General features: G+C 43.2%; 1 protein-coding gene across 1 annotated transcript; it reads right to left on the bottom strand.

Moving 5' to 3' along the window:
* Positions 1-2132: 2132 nt before the first annotated feature.
* On the bottom strand, positions 2133-22592 carry LOC132379260 (neuronal acetylcholine receptor subunit alpha-3-like). Its single transcript, XM_059946962.1, has 4 exons — positions 22551-22592; positions 16875-16984; positions 7368-8364; positions 2133-2319 (listed from the first exon to the last, which is right to left on the bottom strand). The coding sequence occupies exons 1-4, from the start codon at positions 22575-22577 to the stop codon at positions 2191-2193; spliced, it is 1263 nt and encodes a 420-aa protein (XP_059802945.1). The 5' UTR covers positions 22578-22592; the 3' UTR covers positions 2133-2190.
* Positions 22593-23266: the final 674 nt, after the last annotated feature.

A 23266-nucleotide genomic window follows, 5' to 3' on the forward strand; every position in this document is an offset into this window, starting at 1 on the left:
TCCAGCTCTTCCTGCTTTCATACCATTCCTGAACTATCGACTGTTCATTCCTTTCCATCATCGCTGTCTGACCTGTTGAATTCCTCCAGCATTTTCTGTGTGTTGCTCCAGATTTCTGGCATCTGCAGAATCTTTTGTGTTCCTCTTCCCCATTCTGTGTAAAATCACTAGTTTGTTGTCTGATCAAGAATCCAGTTAGCACTGACTAAATAAATCAAACCCAAACTCCACCTGAATGTGAATGTTTGACTAAATGATGTGTGCATAGTCATGTCCTGTTGGACTTGAATAAGATAGCTAGTCAGGAATATATCAATTGATTCAGCTACCTGTCATCAATTGGGTCCACCATATCTATATACAGCATCATTACGCTCTCATTACTGAATGGTTGATATAACTGTCTTGGCTTCAATGCCTCTAGTGATTCTCCCCATCTCATCCACTTCCCAGAAGACGTTGACTTACTCTAGTGTCATTTCTTAACTTCCAGTTGTTTTGGTATGTCCAAGCAGCACCCTTCCATCTGGGAATCGCATGAGCACAGGGGCTCAGTTCCTGTTGCTCTTTGTAAGGAGTTTCTACATTCTCCCTGTGGACGTGTGGGGTTTCTGCAGGTGCTCTTTCCAAAGGTGTACAGCTTAGGGCTAATAAGTCGTGGGCATGCTCTGGTAGCACTGCAAGCATGATGACATTGCAGGCAGTCTACAGCAAATATTCAGACTCTGGTGGTCATTGATGCAAACAACATTTCACTGTATGCTTTGATGTACATGTGACAAAACTAGTCTTGAATCTGTTGATGTGATTGCTGCTCAGTGTATCTGGCTGGGACACAAATTACCTTGTGGAAAAGTGCCACCTCTCATGCCCAAAGCAGCCTCTTCATTTGTGCCCACTAAGTAAGTGGAAGAGGAATTTTACAGTTAGATTTCATTGTTACTTATTGCCTTGGGTTTTTGATGGTAGATGAGGCTGGTTAGGTGAATTTGTGGAAACATGCCCTGATTCTATTGCGATTGTCCCACCTTCTCCCCCTTATCAATCAAGAATTTATTAATCTCTACTTTAAAACACCCAGTGGCTTGGCCTTCATAGCCCACTGTGTCAATGAATTTCACAGATTCACCAGCTTCTAGCTGAAGAAATTTTTCTAGATAAGAAGTCGCAATGCCAATTTTGTTCCCTACTTGTCACCCACTTATAATAACCGCGGGATGATCAAAACCATGATATCCTTGCTGCTGTGACTTGGTTCATTGTGATTTGAACTATCTGTACAATGTAATCTCTTGGTGACCTGACAGTTATCTCTGGTTTCACTTCTTGCGCACTGCAGATCTAAGCTCACTCCTGTTTTTGTTTGATAACTGAAGGCTGTTTGCTGGGTTATGAGTGCTTGACTTGTGGACAGCACTACATGCAAACAAGCTCTCACAATATAGTCCGACGTGGGTGCAAACATTAGTTTCCTGTATTTATTGTTCTTTCTTATCTGTCTTTTGACTTTAGCCATTACAGTACTGTGGAGGCATGGTTCCTATATTGAGTAGATTTGTGTATTTTCTAACACATGGACAAAATAAACCTGAAGATGGAGCCATAGAGCACTACAGCACAGAAACAGGCCCATCAGTCTGTCTACTCCATGTCACACTCACACCACCCTCTTGAGTAAAGAAACACAGAGCCCATTTGATACCAAGTAGACGGTCAGCATTTAGACTTTAATTCTTTGCTTCAAATTTCGACTGTTTCATTTTATTTCTCTCGTTTCACAATAAATATGTAGTGTTTCAGATCTGCTTGAAGGAAATAACTCACAATTCTATATTCCACACTCCTTTCCATTACTCCTCCATTTTCCCTATCGCTCAGCCGACCTGAGCAACTTGATCGAATTTGGTCTTCCTAGCAATTGCTTTCTTGGATTCTGAAGTCAAATTTGATGACATATTTACATGCGTCTATATCCATGGGCCTTTAACATCAGAACAAAGCTTACACGGCACATGCGACAGTAAGTGAAGCAGAAAAGATAGTTTGCAGAAATATACACTTTAGCCAGAAAACTTCCCTTTTCTGCACCCCAACCCTCCCTTTGCAAACTACTTAATGCACAGGGTCTCCCAGTATTTTACCCAGTCTTAAAAGGAGCGTCTGTGTTTACGACACAGTCCCTGACTCTGCTCAGGTCTCATTCGCAGACATCAGTGGCTGCAGGAATGAGCCAGTCGATCCCAAGATGCACATCAGAATGAAGATCCAGAGGAAGATCCGATCAATCACCAAGGCAACGTACTTCCAGTCATCTTCTATCTGAAGGGAATGCCATTGAAAGGAAGTTCAGAAACTGTACAACTGAAGTTTAAAGGTTACAAACCAAGTGTACCTCAAGCATGAGCAGGTCAGTTGAGTAATATTTCCTCTTCACTGTCCCATTGCATAATTACCAGACTGGTGACAGTGGGGGTTAGCAGGGTAAACCCCCTCTACTGACCCATTAAATTTAATCAACTGAGGAAATTCGTATTTGCGCTCAGTGGCTGCTTTATCAGGTACACCATCTAGTTAATGCAAATATCTAATCAGCAATTCATAAAAGCATAGTCAAGAGGGTGAGTTGTTCAGATGAAACATCGGAATGGGGAAGAAATATGAATGACTATGAGTGACTTTAGAATGATTATTGGTGTCAGATGGGGTGTTTTGAGTTTCTCCAACTGTTGATCTCCTGGGATTTTCATGCACACCAGTCTCTAGAATTTACAGAGAACAGTTCAAAAAACATCCAGTGAGCATCGGCTCTGTGGGTGAAAATGCCTTGTTAATGAGAGAGGACAAGAGAGAATGGCTAGACTGGTTCAAGCTGACTAGAAGACAAAAGTAACTCAAATGACCATGTGTTACAACAGTGGTTTGCAGAAGGGCATCTCTGAGCACACAGCACTTGAAGCTTGAAGTGGATGGGCTCAGGCAGCAGAAGATTTCACCAGGTGTATCTAATAAAGTGGCCACTGAGTGTAGATTCCATGACAGATTAGAAATCAAACCTGACACCGTGGCTTTGTGGATTAGCACCATCTTTAAAAGTGGACAATTTAAGGTTACTTTTCTTATAGTGATGCCAGTTCAGTAAGGATTGGACAAAAATAATAACTTTTAAAAAAAACTAAACGCCAAGTGTGTATTACACTGACACAGACACACAGTGGAACGCAGCATGTTAGTCAGCATCTACAGAGGAAAATAAACAGTCAACATTTCAAGCTAAGACCCTTCATCAGAACTGGAAGGGAAGGGCGTAGATGCCAGAAAAGAGGATGGGTGGAGGGATAGGAGTACAAGCTGGCAGATCTATCCCTCCACCCACCACCTTTTTCTGGCTTCTTCCTCCTTCCCTCCCAGTTCTGATGAAGGGTCTTACCTTGAAATGTTGACTGTTCATTTTCCTCTGTAGATGCTGCCGAATCTGCTGAGTTTCCGCACCACTTAGTGCATGCTTCTCCAGAGTTCCAACATCTGCAGAACCTCTCGTCTCTGAAAGTGTAGTACAATCTTTCACCACCGGATGGCGGCACGTTCCATGATTTTCTTTTCATAAATCCACATTGACTTTGCTCAATTATTTGTCTTGATATCACATCTACTGCTGTCAGGCTGGTAAAGCCAAAGTAAATCTATTATCAAAGTATATAAATGTTACAATACACTACCTTGACATACATTTTCTTGCAGGCATTTACAGAAAAAGAAATGATAGAATTCATGAAAAACCTATACATGAATAATTGCTGACAAGCAACCAATGTGCAACTAAAATATAATACTGAGAACATAACTTGTAGAGTCCTTGAAAGCGAGACTGTTAGTTGATACCTCTCACATCACATAAATTCTGAGAGAGTGTATTTTTACCCGTTATGCCGCTGACATTTTGGGCTGGAATGAAGGTCCTCCGTCTCTGCCGGTGTTCTCAACTTCCTTCATCGTGCCAGTAGCTTCCTCTTAGTTTTCACTATTGTCAGTCATGTAAGTCCCGGGTGGAGAATCAGGGATACCGTCACACACAGATGTAAAAGGATTCTTCAGTGCTGTTTCCGTAACAATTTTGTTAGACCATTCAGGGTTGTTGGCCCTGAGCTGAACCCCCGAACCTGGAGGACCAGTGGACCACTCTTAGTCTGGCCTCTACCCTTTGATCTATTTGGCATGGGTGACCCTACCAAGAGTCAAAGCCTAAAGCCCTGACTCCAGCTGGCATATCTCTCTGGGTCATTGAGGCACACAAGCCTCCAAGCTATGACCATCTTTTGGAGGGTGAGAGTATATGTTAAAGATTAATGATTATTTTCACATGTACATCAAAACTTACAGTGAAATGCAACATTTGCATCAAATCTAATGGGTGAGGATACGCTGGGGGCAGTCTGCAAGGGTCGCCATTCTTCTGGCCCCGACATAACACGCCCACAATTTACTAACACTGACTGACTGACAGTACCTCTCAGGAAATGGGAGGAAAGCGGAGTACGTGGCGGAAACCCACGTGGTCATGGGAAGAATGTTGCTATGGAGAGAATGCACAAAAGTCCTTACAGACAGGTGGGAATTGTCACTAATGTTGTACCTTTTCACACCTTGTGGCACATCAGGCTGCATTTTTGCCACTTCTGTAGCATTTGACAGTTTTTTTACAAGGCTGAGTTGCTAGTTCAACGCTCAACCCAGCATGGAGGGAAGCATACTGGATTCAAACTCGGGACCATTTGCCTCGACATCCGGTGCTGATGCCACTACACAACCAGCCGGCTGGTCACTGTAATAGTATTACACTTGCTGCTATGCTACCGTGCCACCCAGTCTGAAAATTTTTGGGTAGTGATTTCATAATTCCGTAAAGGGTAACTTTCCATAAACTGAATGGGCTTAACACAGGAGTTGCCTGTACTTGCAAGTAAATCTACACCCATGTTAGCAACAAAAACTAAAGGCATTGCACAGCTTTGGTGAACACCCGCCAACAAATTTCACTGAAATCCAGCAGTGTGGAGCTTAACCAGAAAGTACTGTACATACCTTGTTGGACAGCAAAGGGGAAAGAACCTGTAGGTGATCAAGAAATTAACAAAGAAAATTACAACAGAAGTGTGAGGTTCTACATTTTGGCAGGAATAATCCAAATAGAACATACAGGGTAAATGGTAGGGCATTGAGGAATGCAGAGGAACAGAGAGATCTAGGAATAACAGTGCATAGTTTCCTGAAGGTGGAGTCTCATGTAGATAGGGTGGTGAAGAAGGCTTTTGGAATGCTGGCCTTTATAAATCAAAGCATTGAGTACAGAAGTTGGAATGTAATGTTAAAATTGTACAAGGCATTAGTAAGGCCAAATTTAGAATATTGTGTGCAGTTCTGGTCACCGAATTATAGGAAAGATATCAATAAATTAGAGAGAGTGCAGAGACGATTTACTAGGATGTTACCTGGGTTTCAGCACTTAAGTTACAGAGAAAGGTTGAACAAGTTAGGTCTCTATTCATTGGAGCGTAGAAGGTTGAGGGGGGATTTGATCGAGGCATTTAAAATTTTGAGAGGGATAGATAGAGTTGATGTGAATAGGCTGTTTCCATTGAGAGTAGGGGAGATTCAAACTAGAGGACATGATTTGAGAGTTAGGGGGCAGAAGTTTAAGGGAAACACGAGGGGGTATTTCTTTACTCAGAGAGTGATAGCTGTGTGGAATGAGCTTCCTGTAGAAGTAGTAGAGGCCAGTTCAGTTGTGTCATTTAAGGTAAAATTGGATAGGTATATGGACAGGAAAGGAGTGGAGGGTTATGGGCTGAGTGCGGGTAGGTGGGACTAGGTGAGATTAAGAGTTCGGCACGGACTAGGAGGGCCGAGATGCCCTGTTTCCGTGCTGTGATTGTTATATGGTTATAATATGAAAAACGGATGGAGTTTATCATGGACTCATTGAGACCATCTTGGCTCTGGGCAAGAGCAATTCAGCTGGTCCCATTCCCACAGGTCTTGTAAGTTATTTACTTCCCAGAAGTTATCCACCGCCCTTCTGAATAAGCACACACATGCTCAGTGGCCACTTTATGAGGTTCAGCAGGCAAAATCACCACTGAATGTATTTGTGTCTGTTCGTGATCTACTGCCTTTGTAGCTCATCCACTTCAAGGTTCAAGATGCTCTTCTGCACACACTGTTGTAACCAGTGGTAATTTGAGTTATTGTCACCTTCCTATCAGCTTGAACCAGTCTGGCCATTCTGCTCTGACCTCTCTCATTGGCAAGGCATTTTCACCTACAGAACTGCTGCTCACTGGATTTTTTTCCCCTTGTTTTTGCAGCATTCTCTGTAAACTCCAGAGACTGTTGTGTGTGAAAATCCCAGCAGTTTCTGAAACCAACCCGTCTGGCACCAACAATCATTCCATGGTCAACGTCACAGATCACATTTTCTACCCCATTCTGATGCTAGATCTGAACAACTGAACCTCTTGACCATGTCTGCATGCTTTTATGCATTGAGTTACTACCATGTGATTGGCTGATTACATATTTGCATTAATGAGCAGGTGTACCTAATAAAGCGACCACTAAGTGTAGTTCACCTATAGGCTCCCCCTCCCTATCTCTCCTCCATCAGGCTCTGGTTTCATTTGCTATTTACCTCTCCCTCTCCCAATTATCACCTTCTTTACATATCAGATTGCATCACCATGTTTCCATCCCATGATGTTGTGCAGACCTTATGATCTTAGAGTAGGTTAATCTAACCCCTCCTACATAGCCCTCCATTTTTCTATCTTCCATGTATCTGTCTAAGAGTTTCTTAAATGTCCCTAATGTATCTGCCTTTGCCACCATCCCTGGCAGGGCATTCCATGCACCAACCACTTCATGTAAAAAAAACTTACATTTGATTCCCCGCCCCTCCCCATACTTTTTTTTCAATCACATTAAAATTATGCCATTTCTGTCCCGGCAAAAAGGTCTCTGGCTAAACACATGACCTGTACCTCTTAACACCTTGGACACCCCTCATCCTCTTTTAATCCAAAGAGAAAAGTCCAAGCACACTCATCCTATACTCATAAGGCATGAGGATATCTAAAATACTCCAGTGTGACAGAACCAGTCATGGGATTAGATAGCACAGAAACAGGCCCTTTGGCCCAACTGGTCCCTGCTGACCAGGATGCCTAATCCAGTTAGTCCTATTTGCCTGTGTTTAGCCAATAACCACTCTCTAATACTTAACTGTGTCTTTCTTGTACTTTGTGCCTTGGGTTATAAAACCTTGAAACCTGCTCTGTTTGTGTAAAGATGTGGAACATTAGGGTCTTTCTCACCTCCTTGTCTTCATTCTGTTGCTTCATCTGTTCCACAATGCATGTGATGCTTTTAACAGCTTCCTGAACTTCAGGACCAAGGCCAGAGGTTGTGAACAAAGCGTCGGGGGTCTCTACACTGGAGCTTCGCATTAGATAGATCCCGGTGTCCAAGGATCCCAGCCTGCAGCCCCCACAGCAGGTGCATTGCAGGCCCTGGCTGCAGGCTTCTGGCGTGCCGCTGAAGTTGGAGAGCTCGCCGGTGCATTCAGGCGGACTGGGGGTTGTTGGGCCTTCCTGAGCTCCAGCCTCGCCTCCTGGCCTTGTCATGAACAGGACGCGCGGCAGTGCCTTCAGAAAGAAGGTCTTCACCCAGCTTGGCATGGTGTGGGTGGAGGGGCTTCTGTAGTGGACGTTGAGGACAAAGACGGTTATGATGATAGAGAGCACCACAAAGATCATAATGAAGAGCAGGTATTCCTCAATGAGAGGGATCACCAAGGAGGTGGATGGAACACTTTCCGTGATGCCGAGGAGAAACACGGTGAGTGACAGCAGAACTGAAACCGATAGGGTTATCTTCTCGCCGCAGTCAGAGGGTAGCCAGAAAACCAGGACAGTCAGAAAAGAAATCATCAGACATGGGATGATCATGTTGATGGTGTGGAATAGAGGCATCCGTCTAATGTAAATGGAGTAGGTTATGTCCACATAGATCTCCTCACAGCAGTTGTACTTGATGTCGTGCCTGTACCCAGGGGCAGCGATGATCGCCCACTCGCCGCTTTCCCAGAAGTCCTTCCGGTTCATCTCGCTGCCAATCAGGGCCAGGTCAATCTTGGCTTTGTCGTGGGTCCAGGAGCCAAACTTCATGCTGCAGTTCTGGTAATCGAACGGGAAGTAGGTGACATCCATCTTGCAGGAGCTCTTGAATATGGCTGGCGGGACCCAGGTCACCGTACCATTGGACAGCAGCTGCACCTTGGTCTTTTCGTCCACTTGGAAATCCGCAACTGCACTGGAATCACAATCCAAATGAGCAGAACATCAGCAGCGATACCGTGGTCAGCTCCCATATTCTAGTTCGTGGCCAACAAAGGCAAACTTCTCCTCTATCTTATTAATCTCCTTATCAACCAGCCTTGGTATTTCAGACAATTTCTGACTGGAGACCAGATACCTGTAGTATGCCACAGAGATCAGTGCTGGGTCCTCCATTGTTTGTCATCTACATCCATGATTTGGATGAGAATGTAGGTGGCATGATAAGGAAGCTTGCAGATGGCACTGAAATTGGTGGTATAGTGGGCAGTGAAAACCACAAGTATAGGATATATGGCCCATTGAGTCTGCTCCACCATTCAATCATTCTCCGACTTCTGGTAATCTATTTTTCCACTCTCCATTTTGGTTCTCCTCTCACCCCTTCTCTTCATCTGCCCATCTCCTCCGTCTGGTTTGATGGTTCTGTGCCTGTATTCACTGAAATTTAGAAGAATGAGGGAGGATCTCATTGAAACCTATTGAATATGGAAAGTATTAGAGGGAATGTGAAGAGGATTATTTCCTATAGTGGGAAGTCTAGGATCCCCCCCCCACTCAGAATAGATGTCCCTTTAGAACCAAGATAAGAAGGAATTTAAAGTGGAGGTTGATAGGTTCTTGATTATTAAGGGTGTCAAAGGTTATGGGGAGAAGGCAGGAGTTTGTGGTGGAGAGGGATAATAAATCAGCCATGATCGAATGACAGAGCAGACTCGATGAGCAAAATGGCCTTATTCTGCTCCTATGTTTTATGGTCTTGTAGTGCCTTTCCTTCTTCCCTTTCTCCCATGGTCCACTGTCTACTCCTATCAAATTCCTTCTTCAGTCCTTTACCTGTATCCGTCTATCACTTCCCTACTTCCAACTCATTTCCCCTTTACCTTGTCTCAGCCATCACCTGCCAGCTTGTACTCCTCCCTCTTCCTCGTCGTATTGTGGTTTCTGCACCCTTCCTTTCCAATCTTGATAAAGGTTCTCAGCTCAGAACAATGGCTGCTTACTCCCTCTATAGATACTTGCTGACTTGCTGAGTTCCACCAGCATAGCGTGCGTGTTGCTCAAAAAATAGACTTGCAATAGACTCTTGCAAAACAAGATATTAGTTAAAAAAAAAACAGAACCAGAGGCAAGTCCACAGTATGCAATGGATGGTGTGTAGTTGTTGAATTGGGATTAAGGTTGTGCAAGTTGGTTTAAGAATCTGATGGTTGTAGGAAAGTAGCTGTTCCTGAACATGGTGATGTGAGAGTTGAGGCATTTATACCTCCTGCTTCTACATCAATAGCTCCTCTGCCAATCAGTACCATGGTGTAATGACATTCCAAGGTTCTGAGAGGCTTACCCGAGGACAAGTACAAGCACTCTCACTACTTGAGAAACAGGGAAAAGAACAGAGGCAGGGCAAGCCCTGTGGGACAAATGTAATCTTGCAATGAGAATATACAACATAGAACATAGAGTACTACAGCACAGCACAGTACAAGCCCCTTGACCCATGATCTTGTGACGACCCTTTACCCTACTCTAAGATCAATCTAACCTTCCCTCCCACACAGCCCTCCTTTTTTCTATCATCCCTGTGTCTACCTAAGAGTCTCTTAAATGAATAAACTCTTCTTGACCAATGAAGATGGCAGAGTTTATCATCGAAACATTGGTTAAAATCGATCCCTGTGCCCAGCTGGAAGCCTGAGAAGAGCTTATTGGTCATATACACCAGGAAAGTACTAGATCCTTTTTCAGACTCTTAAATGTTCCTAATGTATCTGCCTTTAACACCAACCCTGGCAGCACGTTCCATACTCCCACTACTCTTTGTGTATGTAAGTAAGTAAATAAATATGTAAATAAGTAAATAAACAAACAAATAAACCTATCTACCTATGATATACCCCCTCTACTTTCCTCCAAACACCCATAAACTGGGACTGTCGTCATGAGAACAACTTATTGAAGTAACCGTCCGATGAATTCTTCTTTCAACTTTTTAGATTTAAGTGAGTTGTTTGGAAGTGAGTTGTCTGTCAGTAGATTTTGATGGTGGGCTCTGTTTCCTTTCAGCCGCTGCAGATTATTTGACCTAAAGCAGCCAGAATAGGATTGGACTGATGCAAAATGTATGGGAACATTAATTCCAATTAAAACCAATAAATTATTCTACATGAATTGTGCATTTAATGAGACTGGCCATCCATTTCATGGATAAACAGCTCTAATCTGCCATGCATATTGATTTGTTGCATCATTTGAAGTGTTAGTGTCCTGTCGCTGATTCAGAAAGTCAGGGGTTTAAATCCGTTCCAGTGCATCTGGGTAAGATTTTCTCTTGGGCTGCAGTCAACAATCCATCTGACCAAATGCACCAGTTTAACTCTTAAGAGCTGCCTGGCAGGACTACAGATATACTGTATGTAATTATTCAGTTCATCCTGTGGGGGAGTGAGTGAATAGTTATGAGACACAACCAACTTCTAGCATAGAAGGCCAAGGACAATCAGTCTGTGGATAGCATGCTGCGTAGGTTATAGAGTCACAAAGTTGTGCAGCATAGATACTGCTCTTTGCCCTACCAATCTATGATAACCATCCTGCTTATCTGTATTAATCTCACTTGTCTGCATTGATTCTCCATCTCTCAATACCTGGCTCATTCATGCATCTGTCCAAATGTCTCCTAAATGTATTGACTGTTCTTGCCTCCACCACCTCATTCCAGAAACCAACTACTCTTCATGTGTAGTTCCATTTTAAAGCTTCCGTCTTACCTAAGAACCTTTTCCTCTAGTTTTAGATACCCCTATCATAGGAAACACACACTAGCTATCTACACCTCTCATAATTTCAAAGTACATTTTATATCAGAGTATGTATCCTGTGCACAACCTGAAATTTGTCCTCTTCACAGACATCCACGAAACAACGAAACGCTATAGAATGACAGATACATTGAAGCCCCCTCCTTCGTTCCTTACCAGAAGCAGCAGAAAAAAATATTGATTCCCCCAACCCCCACCATGCAAGCAGCAGTAGCGATATATAATTTTGTATATTTTCATCAGTCTCCTTCACTCCAGAGAAAATACACCCAGCCTATCTGATCTCTATAACATCTCTGGCCTTGCAGTGCAAGCAACATCCCTCTGAATCTCTTCGATAGCTTTTTGACATCTCTCCTGTATGGTGGCAACCAGAACTCTCACAATACAAAATGCTGGAGGATCTCAGCAGGGCAGGCAGCATCAGTGGAGGGGGAAAACAGTCGACATTTGGGGCTGACACCCTTCATTGGGACTGAAACGGTTTGAGGAAGTGCTCGATTTTGTTCAACAGTGATGTGGCACAACTTTTGTACGTAATGCCTTAACCTAAGAAAGCATGAATGCCATATGCCATCTTTGCCAGCCTATTTACCTTTGTTGCCATTTACAGAGGACCATGTGGACCATGTACTTGTACCCTAAAGTCAATAATACTCGTCAATGCTCTACCTTTCAGCATGTGTGGCCTGCCTGGCCCAACTTCCCATAAAGCACCAGTCAAATTCTATCTGTCTTTTCCTTGTTCACTTTCCTAGTTGATTTCTATCTTAGACCATCAACTTCTATGAGGAGAAATTTCTTCAGCCAGAGGGTGGTGAATCTGTGGAATGTGGTGGAGGCCACAATACTGTGTGTATTTAAGGCAGTGATTGATAGGTTCTTGATTGGTTGAAGGATTAAGGATTACAGAGCAAAGGCAGAATCGGGTTGAAAACAATCAGCCACGATTGAGTGCATAAGCGTGAGATCCTGCGATTGTTGGAAATCCAGAACAACACATACATACACAAACACACACACTGTGCTGGAGGAACTCTGCAGATAAGGCAGCATCAGTGGAGAGGTATAAACATACAGTGTTTTGGGCCAAGACCCTTCATCAGGGCTGGAAAAGAAGGGGAAAGAAGCCAGAAGAAGAAGATGGGAGGAGGGGAAGGAGTATAAGCTGGCAGATGATAGGTGAGACCAGGTGATGGGGAAAGGTGGGTGGGTGAGAGAGGGGAGAATGAAGTGAGAAGCCGGGAGGGGGATAGGTGAAGAGAAGAGTATTCCAGAATAGAGAATGGAAAAATGGCGCTTTTCTTCACTGTCTAGTACAATTATGCATAAATTATGTATATTTATGTCCAGATTTTTATTGGTACTTCAATGCCTCATATCTGCTGTAAGCAGTTTTTTCGATGTATCTGTACCTCATTGTACATATGACAATAAACCTGATCTGAATTCATCTAAGAGAGGTGAAAGAAGCTTCACTTCTCATTAGTAATTTGACTGAGTTGAGTCAAGGAATGTTGCCTTTCTTCAGACACAGGCAGGCTTCTGCTATCTGACCCATAGAGCCCTGAAGTTATAGTATAGAGGCTCTTTGGTCCATCTCATCCATACCCACCAAGCTAGACCTATTTGCTCACATTTCCTGCTAAACCTCTACTTATCCAAATATGTTTTAAATTCTTCATATGTATGTGTTTTTTCTTCAGGGTCATAATTAGCGATGGCACAGTGACATTACCAGTATAGATGCTGTCTTACACCTCCAGTGAGCTGGGTTCAATCCTGATGTCTGTGTGGAGTTTTCACGTTCTCCCCGTGACTTCCTCTGAGTGCTCCGGTTGCCTACCACATCCCAAAGTCATGCAGACTGTTGGGTTGATTAGGGACTGCAAGCTGTGTGTTGGGAAGTGCTAGAACCTCATTGGGAGAGAGAGGTCAATGTGGGAAAAATACAGTGCGGTTAATGAAAACGGATGTTTGATGGTCAACACTCAGACTTGATGGGCCAAAGGGCCTGATCCATGCCAAATGACTTCAACACTAGTTACAGAATGAAGCTCAAATGACCATTCAGCCCATAGCAACATAAAACAAAGCATAGCAACAGAGTTAGGCCATTTGGTCCATCGAGTCTGCTTCACCATTCCATCATGGCTGATTTATTTTCCCTCTCAACCCCATTCTCTGTCTTTATCCCCATAACCTTTGAAGCCCTTACTAATCAAACATAGAAAAATAGAAAACTTACAGCATAATACAGGCCCTTCAGCCCACAATACTATGCCAAACATGTACTTACTTTAGAAATTACCTAGGGCTACCCATAGTCCTCTATTTTTCTAAGCTCTATGTACCTAACCAGGAGTCTCTTAAAAGACCCTATCATATCTGACTGTTGCTGGCAGCCAATTCCACACACTCACCATTCTCTGCATAAAAACACTTGCCCCTGACATCTCTTCTGTACCTACTTCCAAGCACCTTAAAACTGTGCCCTCTCATGTTAGCCAATTCAGCCCTGGGGAAAAGCCTCTGACCATCCACATGATCAATGCCTCTCATCATCTTATACACCTCTATCAGGTCACCTCTCATCCTCTGATGCTCCAAGGAGAAAAGGCCAAGTTCACTCAACCTATTCTGATAAGGTATGCTCCTCAATCCAGGCAACAACCTTGTAAATCTCCTCTGCACCCTTTCTATTGTATCCACATCCTTCCTGTAGTGAGGCGACCAGAAATGAGTACAGTACTCCAAGTGGGGTCTGACCAGGGTCCTATGTAGCCGTAACATTACCTCTCGCTCTTGAACTCAATCCCACAGTTGATGAAGGCCAATGCCTTCTAGATCTCTATCATTACCTAGTTTTTTGGACCTTTTGTAAGCTCTTCTTTTCTTCTTGACTAGATTTTTAACAGCCTTTGTACACTACGGTTCCTGTGCCCTCCAATCATTTCCAAGTCTCGTTGGAACGTACCTATGCAGAACACCATGCAAATATCCCCTGAACATTTGCCACTTTTCTGCCGTACATTTCCCTGACAACATCTGTTTCCAATTTACACTTCCAAGTTCTTGCCTGATGGCCTCATATATCCCCTTACTCCAATTAAACGCTTTCCTAACTTGTCTGTTCCTATTCCTCTCCAATGCTATGGTAAAGGAGATAGAATTGTGATCACTGTCTCCAAAATGCTCTCCCACTGAGAGATCTGACACCTGACCAGATTCATTTCCCAAGACCAGATCAAGAACAGCCCTCCTCTTGTAGGCTCATCTACATATTGTGTCAGGAAACCTTCCTGAATACACCTAACAAACTCCACCCCATCTAAACCCCTCACTCTAGGGAAATGCCAATCAATATTTGGGAAGTTAAAATCTCCCACCACAACAACCCTGTTATTATTACACTTTTCCAGAATCTATCTCCGTATCAGCTTCTCGATATCCCTGTTTCTATTGGGTGGTCTATGAAAAACACCCAGGAGAGTTATTGACCCCTTCCTGTTCCTAACTCCCACCCACAGAGACTTAGTAGACAATCCCTCCATGACTTCCTCCTTTTCCTCCTTTTCTGTAGCCATGACACTATCTCTGATCAACAGTGCCACGCTCCCACCTCTTTTGCCTCCCTCCCTGTCCTTTCTGAAACATCTTAAGCCCAGCACTCTATGTAACCATTCCTGCCCCTGAGCCATCCAAGTCTCTGTAATAGCCACAACATCATAGCTCCAAGTACTGATCCACGCTCTATGCTCATCCACTTTGTTCATGGTGCTTCTTCCATTAAAATAGACACACCTCAAATCATCAGTCTGAGCACATCCCTTCTCTATCACCTGCCTATCCTCCCTCTTACACTGTCTCCAAGCTTTCTCTATTTTGTGAGCCAGCAGCCCCTTCCTCTGTCTCTTCAGTTCAGTTTCCACCCCCTAGCAATTCTAGTTTAAACTCTCCCCAATAGCCTTAGCAAACCTCCCTGCCAGGATATTGGTCCCTCTTGGATTCAAATGCAACCAAGAGCCTATTAACCTCTGCTTTAAAAGTATCCAATGATTTGGCCGCTAAAGCCATTTGTGGCAATGAATTCCACAGATTCACCATCCTCTGGCTAAAGGAGTTCTTTCTCCTCTATTCTAAAGTCCTTCTATTCTGAGGCTGTGTCCTCTGATCCTAGAATCTCCCACTATGGGAACCATCCTCACCATGTCCACTCTATCTAGGACTTTTCATATTCAATGAGATTTCCCTTCATTCTTCTAAATTCCAGTGAGTATAAGACCAAAGGTATCAAATATTCTTCATATGTTAACTTTAATTCCAGGGATCATTCTTGTGAACCTCTTCAATGCTGGCACATCCTTTCTTAGATAAGGGGCCTATAAGAGCCATATATTCTGTGTGCACATTTATTATGGTAACTACTCACATGAATGGAGGCATAATAGAGGTGAAGGGAATAAGTTATCTATTCTTGCTTATGTCATGCCAGTTTGTGGCTTGGGACCAGCAGAGATCATATCTTTGCTGACCACTGAGATAACGCTCAATAATGCTTGCTAATTCCTAATAAAGGATCAAAATAAAGAATTTGACTCTTTGGAGCAATCATTGGAGCTGTGGGCACATCACACAAATATAACAACTCTGTCTGAGGTCGCAGGCTGGCCGCATTTGCTTTGTTTGATTTTGGATCAATTTTGCTGTTACAGCGCTCAAAACTGCTCACTGTGTGTTCATGCTGGTCACAAAATATGTAAGCTAACCTCATGCATTAAATTTTGGTCTGCTGCAGAATATAGCAAGTCAGGTGCTTTTCATAGTAAATGTAGTGAGGATTCCTCCCTCCGCCATCCTCTCAGACTCCTGTCAATTAAACATCCAGGATTTACCGATGAAGAATTTGTCAAGAGCCCAAAGCAGGAGTTAATCTAGATATTGTTGTTGGCCTCTTTATGTTGACTCTGCATAGTCAACAAGGTGAAACATCTTAAGCCTGACACTCTAAGTAACCATTCCGGCCCCTGAGCCATCAAAGTCTCTGTAATAACCACAACATCATAGTACTGATCCACGCTCTATGCTCATCCACTTTATTCATGGTGCTTCTTGAACAAACATAGGCACAACACAAACCATCTGTCTGAGCACATCCCTTCTCTATCACCTGCCTATCCTCCCTCTTACACTGTCTCCAAGCTTTCTCTATTTTGTGAGTCAACAGCCCCTTCCTCTGTCTCTTCAGTTCGGTTTCTACCCCCTAGCAATTCTAGTTTAAACTCTCCTCAATAGCCTTAGCAAACCTTGTGATCTAACACACAGTAGGATTTCAGTTGTGGTAGTGCCTCACTTGGTTTAATTTATTTAGATACAGTCTGGTGGCAGGTCCTCCTGGCACAACGAGCCCACGCTGCCCAATTACACCTATGTGACCAATTAACCTACCAACCTGGAAGTCTTTTGGGTGGGAGGAAACCAGAGCACTTGTAGGAAACCCACATAGTCACGTGGATAATGTACAAACTCCTTACTGACAGCGGCAGGAATTGAACCCATGTTGCTAGAGCTGTAATAGATTTAAGGAAACAAACTGCTGCACTACTGTGCCACCCGTTGGCAAAGATTGTAGTCCAGTTGGACCCTCTGACGTGAGGACGTTACTTACTTGTTGTACAGAATGATATCCGGCTTCCAGATTCTGTCTGAAGGAACTCTAATAAAGCGGACTCCTTCATATTCTGCAGGGTCCCATGTCAACCTGTAATCGTTCCATATCTGAGGATGTCAAAATGAGAACAAAAAAAGTTAAAGATACAGTAAAGACAAGTATACCCAGCATGAAATGAAACTGTACGTTGTTTGATTCCTGTAGTGAAATTGCATTTTGTGAATTTAAAGTACGAATATGTAACCCACAAGGACATCTTCAAGAGGCAATGCCTCAGAAAGGTGGTATTCTTCATGAAGGACCCCCACCACCCAAGACCGGCCCTTCTCTCATTGCTACCATCAGGGAGGAGATACAGGAGCCTGAAGAACCTTCAGCATTTTAGGGACTGCTTTTTAACCTCTGCCATCAGACTTCTGAACAGTCCATAAACTCATGAGCACTACCTCATTACTTTGCTCTCTTTTTGTAATATTTAATTTTTTTAAATATTTCTTATCGTAGCTTGTAATTTTTTTTATGTTGTACTGTACTGCTGCTGCAGAGCAACAAATTTCATGATGTTATTATTGGTGATAATAAGCTGGATTTTGATTCTTATTGCAAGCCATGTCCTCTTTTTAAGAAATGCCTTGATGCTGTGCCCAGTACGTCAGTGTAAATTCAGATTTTCATTCAGGCTTACGTATCACATGTACGTTGAAACATACAGAGAAATATGTCATTGCATTAACAACTGACATCGAAGGATGTGCTGGGATCAGCGCAGAAGTGTCACTACGCATTCTGGCACCAACGTAGCATGCCCGCAACGTTTGGCAACACAAAAGAAGCAACAACAACAACAAGATAACAACGGCAAAGCAAGACCCTTACCCACCCTCTCAATCACACAGACAATCCTCCAACCCCAGGGTAGGCCTCCCCTCTGGGCCTCCAGTCCTTGGCCGTAGACTCTCAGACCTGAGAACATCAGACCTCCAGTCCCTGGTTCAGACTTACAGACTCATGGACGTTGGGCCTCTGACTAACCAAACCATTACATCCAAAGCCAAGGTGGATCAATCAACAGTTGAAGTAACACCCTCAGCCACCACCTCAAAAACCCCCACGTTCCGCCACTGCAATATTGTGAATGTTGTGGTTATCAAGGCTGCTTTGACAGCTATTGACCTCAGCTATTAACAAAAAGAGTTTGAAATTCCCATGCAAAGTCACACAATAACTTGCCTTGGATATATATTACTGTTTATTTACCATGCCCCCCCCCCCCCCGCTGAGTGGCACAGTAGCTTAGCGGTTAGTGTACTGCTTTACAGTGATCAGAAGATCAGGGTTCAATCCCCACTGCTGTCGATGAGGACATTCTGCCCGTGACTGTATGGGTTTCCTCTGGGTGCTTCAGTTTCCTCTCACAGTCCAAAGAACATACGGGTTAGGTTGGTAGGTTGTGAGGATGCTATGTTGGTGCCAGATGTATAGCGATACATGGCTGCCCCTAGCACATTCTCGGATTGTGCTGGCAATTCACATACACGACACATTTCACTATGTTTCAATGTATAGTACACACAAGTAATGCTAATCTTTAATCGGAATATAATTCTTATAAATCCTTTCTGTACGGGTCTGTGAGAGCACCTTCACCACGTTGATCAGCTGAAGTTTAAGAGATCAGACGACAGTGACTTCTAAGAGCAGAGTGTCTGAAATAAATAATTTGTGATGTTGATGGAGAAGTGTGAGATGTTAGTGAACAAACGTGTGCAAAAGGATAATGAGCAGAGGAAACAGTTTTAGTTGTACCTCCAAGACAGAAGCATGACTAAATTTACAGAGGCGTTGGTACAGTCGCAATGTTTAATTAATGTGTAGAACTTCCTCCTCAGTGACATCTAAAATATGGTTATTGTTGTAATTAAGGAAAACATTGCAGATAATTTGTACATAACAAACTCCCATGGGTAGTAATATGTTAATAATTAGATAATTTGTCTCTTAAAAGTTATTTAAAAATAAATACTACCTTTCACCTCCAAATCGTGCTGGCGACTTGACGGGCTGTGTCAGTACCAGCACAGTATTCCCTTGTACTGGACTGCAGTGTTAGTCTGGATCTGAGCACAAATCCCTCCTGGGATTAGAAACCTCAACCTTCCAACTTAGGGAGGTGAATTCAATTGATTGAACTACATCTGAGATTCAACAAAATGCATTTGCATTTTTTCAAAATTTGTTCTACAGTGGTCTCCCATAGCACTGCTCACAACGGAGAACAACATACAGAGCTCGTCTATCTTAAGATTGCTGAGTGTGTATTAACAGCAGAGCGTATTGCAAATACTTAGCAGCTCAGACATCATCCCCTGGGAGAGAAGCAGAGGTAACCTTCTATCACCTTAGAATAGTGATGAGGAGGAATTTCTTCAGCCAGTGGATGGTGAATCTGTGGAATTCATTGTCACAGATCGCTGTGATAGCCAAGTAATTTGGTATATTTAAAGCAGTGGTTGATGAATTCTTGATTAGTAAGGGCGTCAAAGGTTACAGTGAGAAGGCTGGAGAATGGGATTGAGAGGGATTATAAATCGGCCATGATGGAATGGTGGAACAGACTCGATGGGATGAATGGCCTAATTCTGCTCCTATGTCTTATGGTCTATCACAATGGTGTATATATATATGTATATTGTAGATATATAGCTACTGCAGGAACGTTGCAAATATTTCTATGTGTAGTTTAATGCATGGAATTGCTAAGAAATTGTTTGCATTTGAGTGGATTTCAACTGTGACATGCAGTTTGAATTAGAAATGTGAGTTTTATCCAATGACTTAAACATCACTGATAAATCATACCCGTAGTGCATGAAATGAGAAGTCGCCAGGTTGGAGCGACATCAATGTTCACCATCTGTGTGTGTTCAAAGTTAAAATTTATTATCAAGGTACATATATATATATACACACAACCTCAAAATTCAACTTCTTGCAAGCACTCACAAAACAAAGAAACTCAATAGAATTCACTAAAAAATACACACAATACTGCCACATATCCAATTTGCGGAAGAGGACAATTCGAGCAAAAGTAAACAAAATCACTTGGAACATGAACTGCTGAGTCCCCAAAAGTGAGTCCACAGCTGGGAGCCAGTCCAGTGCTGAGGCAAGTGAAACGTGTCCAGGGGCCCAATGGCTATGGGGCATCAACTGTTCCCAAGCCTGGCGGTCTGGAACCTAAGACTCCTGTATCTCCCTGCTGTTAGTGGTCGTGAGAAGACAGGGAGACTGATCAAACGCAGGCAAATATCACTGAACATGATGCTCAATGCACTCATTACTCGACACTTTAACTGGTGCAGAATAATGGAGTGGGTTTGTCTTCCAACATCAGGCCCTAATGCAGCATCCACCTCTCACAATGGCTGCTCTGAAAGTACCTGCACTCTTGAGAGTCTAGTTCGCCGAATCCCCCAGAGTATCGCCAGATCATCTAGTCAGTTCAAAAGTACGTCCTTAAAAGGGAGATTACTGTGATCGCAGTTCAGAAGAAGTACATCTACTAATCTTGTAGTTTTGTGAGCTGTCTGAAAGACTGCCATTGGTTGCTGGTGCCATCTTCCCTAGCTCACTAATATCTAATCATAAGATCATAAGAATTAGGAGTAGAATTAGGCCATTTGGCCCATTGAGTCTGCTCAACCATTCCATAACCTTAACCCCAATCTCCTGCGTTCTCTCTGTAACCTTTTACACTGGGCCATTCAGTCCATCGAATTTGCTCTGCATCATGACTTATTATTATCCCTCTCAACCCCCATTCTCCAGCCTTCTCCCCAAAATCTCTGATACCCTCACTAATCAAGAGCTTATCAAACTCTGCTTTAAATATACCAAATAACTTGGCTAAAGAAATTCCTTTGTTCTAAAGGGACATCCTTCTATTCTGAGGCTGTAGACTGTAGACTGTGCCAACTATTGCAAACATCTAACAGATTTACTATGTTTTCATTAAGACTGCTAGTCTTCTAAACTCTGCCGGTGAGGATCTTGCTGGGTTCAATCATCCAATGTTTTATGCAAAGGACCAGTCCTAGTACATGAGTTAACCTGCTTTTATTGTTTAAGGGCTAGGAGCTAGATGGCTAAGGCAACATGTCCAAGTGACGAGAACGCTGACCATTTCTAAAGGCAATTAACAGTCAACCATATTGCAGTGGACCAAGAGCCAAGCACAGGCCCAACCCAACACAAGTAAAGGCGTTATGTTTCCTTTGCTGAAAGAGCACAGTGACCCAAATTGTTTATTTACAACAATTCAAAGTTTAGCACTGACTATGAATCCATTCCGGATTAGAGAGAATGTCATGAGGGTAGGTTGAGTGGGCCAGGGCTTTTCTCTTTGGGACAAAGCAGGATGAGAAGTGACTTGATAAGGGGGATGTCAGATGTCAGAGGCAGTTTTTTATGTAGACAGTGGTGGGTACATGGAATGCACTGCCAGGGCTGTGGATACAGTAGGAACGTTTAAGAGACTGTTAGACAGGCACATGATTGTCTATCTAAAAATGGAAGGCTATGTGGGTTAAATTGATGTTAGAGTAGGTTAAAGGGCTGCACAATATGGCCTGTTCTGCGATGTACTGTTCTATATTCTACTACTGATAGTAGCTTTGTAATTTCAGATTTAATTAAATAACTGTAGTGTAAATCAAATTCTGAGAGGACATATGGAGCAAATGGCAGGGACCTTAGCAAAGATGATGTAAGAGGGACCTCTGAAACAGGAGACATAGATAGACAGAGCATAGAAGAAGCATTTGGTACCTTTCCTCCACAGGCATTGAGAATACGAGCTGGAACATCACTGGTTAGACCATTCTTGGTATATTGCTTGTGATTCTGGTTGCCAGTGTGGGATGTGCTAGCATTAGAGAATGTGCAGAACAGATTCACCAAGATAAACACAAGGAGTTCTGCAGGGCCTCGGCATGAAACATTGACTGTTAGTTCCCCTCTATAGATGCCCCCTGACCTGTTCAGTTCCTCCAGTATTTTGTGTGTGAAATTTATCAGGATGTTACTCATAACGGAGGGCTGTAATTATAAAAAGAGATTGGATGGCTGGGTTTAATCTCACTGGAACATAGGAGGCTGGGAGGTTCTATACAGAGATTTAAAAAGCAATACAGGACATACATGAGATATCCGAACATGGCATACATGGACAGGGACATTATTGTGCCCCTGGAGCGGGACTTAAACCCAGCACCTTCAGGTTTGAGAGTGCTGACAATCGCTTCTAGCGTTTAACTTGACTGATTTCACTCTCTGTTCAAGTTGAAAGCAGACATCATCAAACATCTCCAACCCACCGTGTCCAAGTAAACTCCTGCTGCGTGATCCCTGCAATTCCAAACGCTTCTGAGACCTGGATTACTTTCAGCATCTCAAAGATACTACCAACGTAGTCTCTGCAAAACTCTCCCGATCCATTGGTAAAGAAAACAAACCAAGGCCAGTTACAATCATTTGGTGTGACAGTTAGATGTACCGATCTAGGCATTAATTGTATACTTAGCAAATGTCCAGATATCCAATCCCTCTCAGTCTCATAAGCAAACAAGTCGACGTGGACCCACCCCCGTCACTCTAAACGCGGATTCTCACATGTTTCAGCCAGAGATTGGTCTCCATAATTTGATTGACTTCATCCTGTAACAAACCAGGCAGAACGTTATTAGGGCGGCAGTTGATGGCACGGGAGAGCTTAGTAAAGCGGAGCGGGCGAAGAGTACTGTACCACTTTGATGAGCTGAGACAGCGACACCTCAAAATGCACGATGACAGGCTCCGACACGTTCTTCACCGGCCGACTGTGCTGGCTGTAATTGCCGAAGAGTTTTGCGAACAGCCTTTTCTCTCCGTCTAACGCAAGAGCCCCTTCCGAAGTTAGGAGAGGACGGCAAACAATTTAAAAAGTATGAATATTACTTTTAGTTACTATTTAAACGAAATGTGATGGCCCGGCATAAAATGACAACATGTACAGGGAGAGTGAGACCCGCCCGAAATAATTATTTTTAAAAAATCAATCCAAAGATGCTGGAACATTGGATAAGATTTCACATACACATTTTGATTGGGACCATTAATTGTGCCAATTTTGTTCCATCAGAAACGAAGTTTCAGACCGTGTAGAGCAACGCGCAAAGCTGCTGGAGGAACTCAGCGGGTCAGGTAGCAACTGTGAAGGGAAATGGACAGACCTCGTTTGGAAACAAAAACCTTCGTGTGGACCACATGACCCTTAACTTGGATTATCTCCTTCCTTCTCTAGACGCTGCTCGACTCGCGGAGTTCCTCCAGCATCTTGTTGCGACAGG

This window comes from Hypanus sabinus, chromosome 21 (genome assembly GCF_030144855.1).
Source record: "Hypanus sabinus isolate sHypSab1 chromosome 21, sHypSab1.hap1, whole genome shotgun sequence".
Classification (NCBI taxonomy): domain Eukaryota; kingdom Metazoa; phylum Chordata; class Chondrichthyes; order Myliobatiformes; family Dasyatidae; genus Hypanus; species Hypanus sabinus.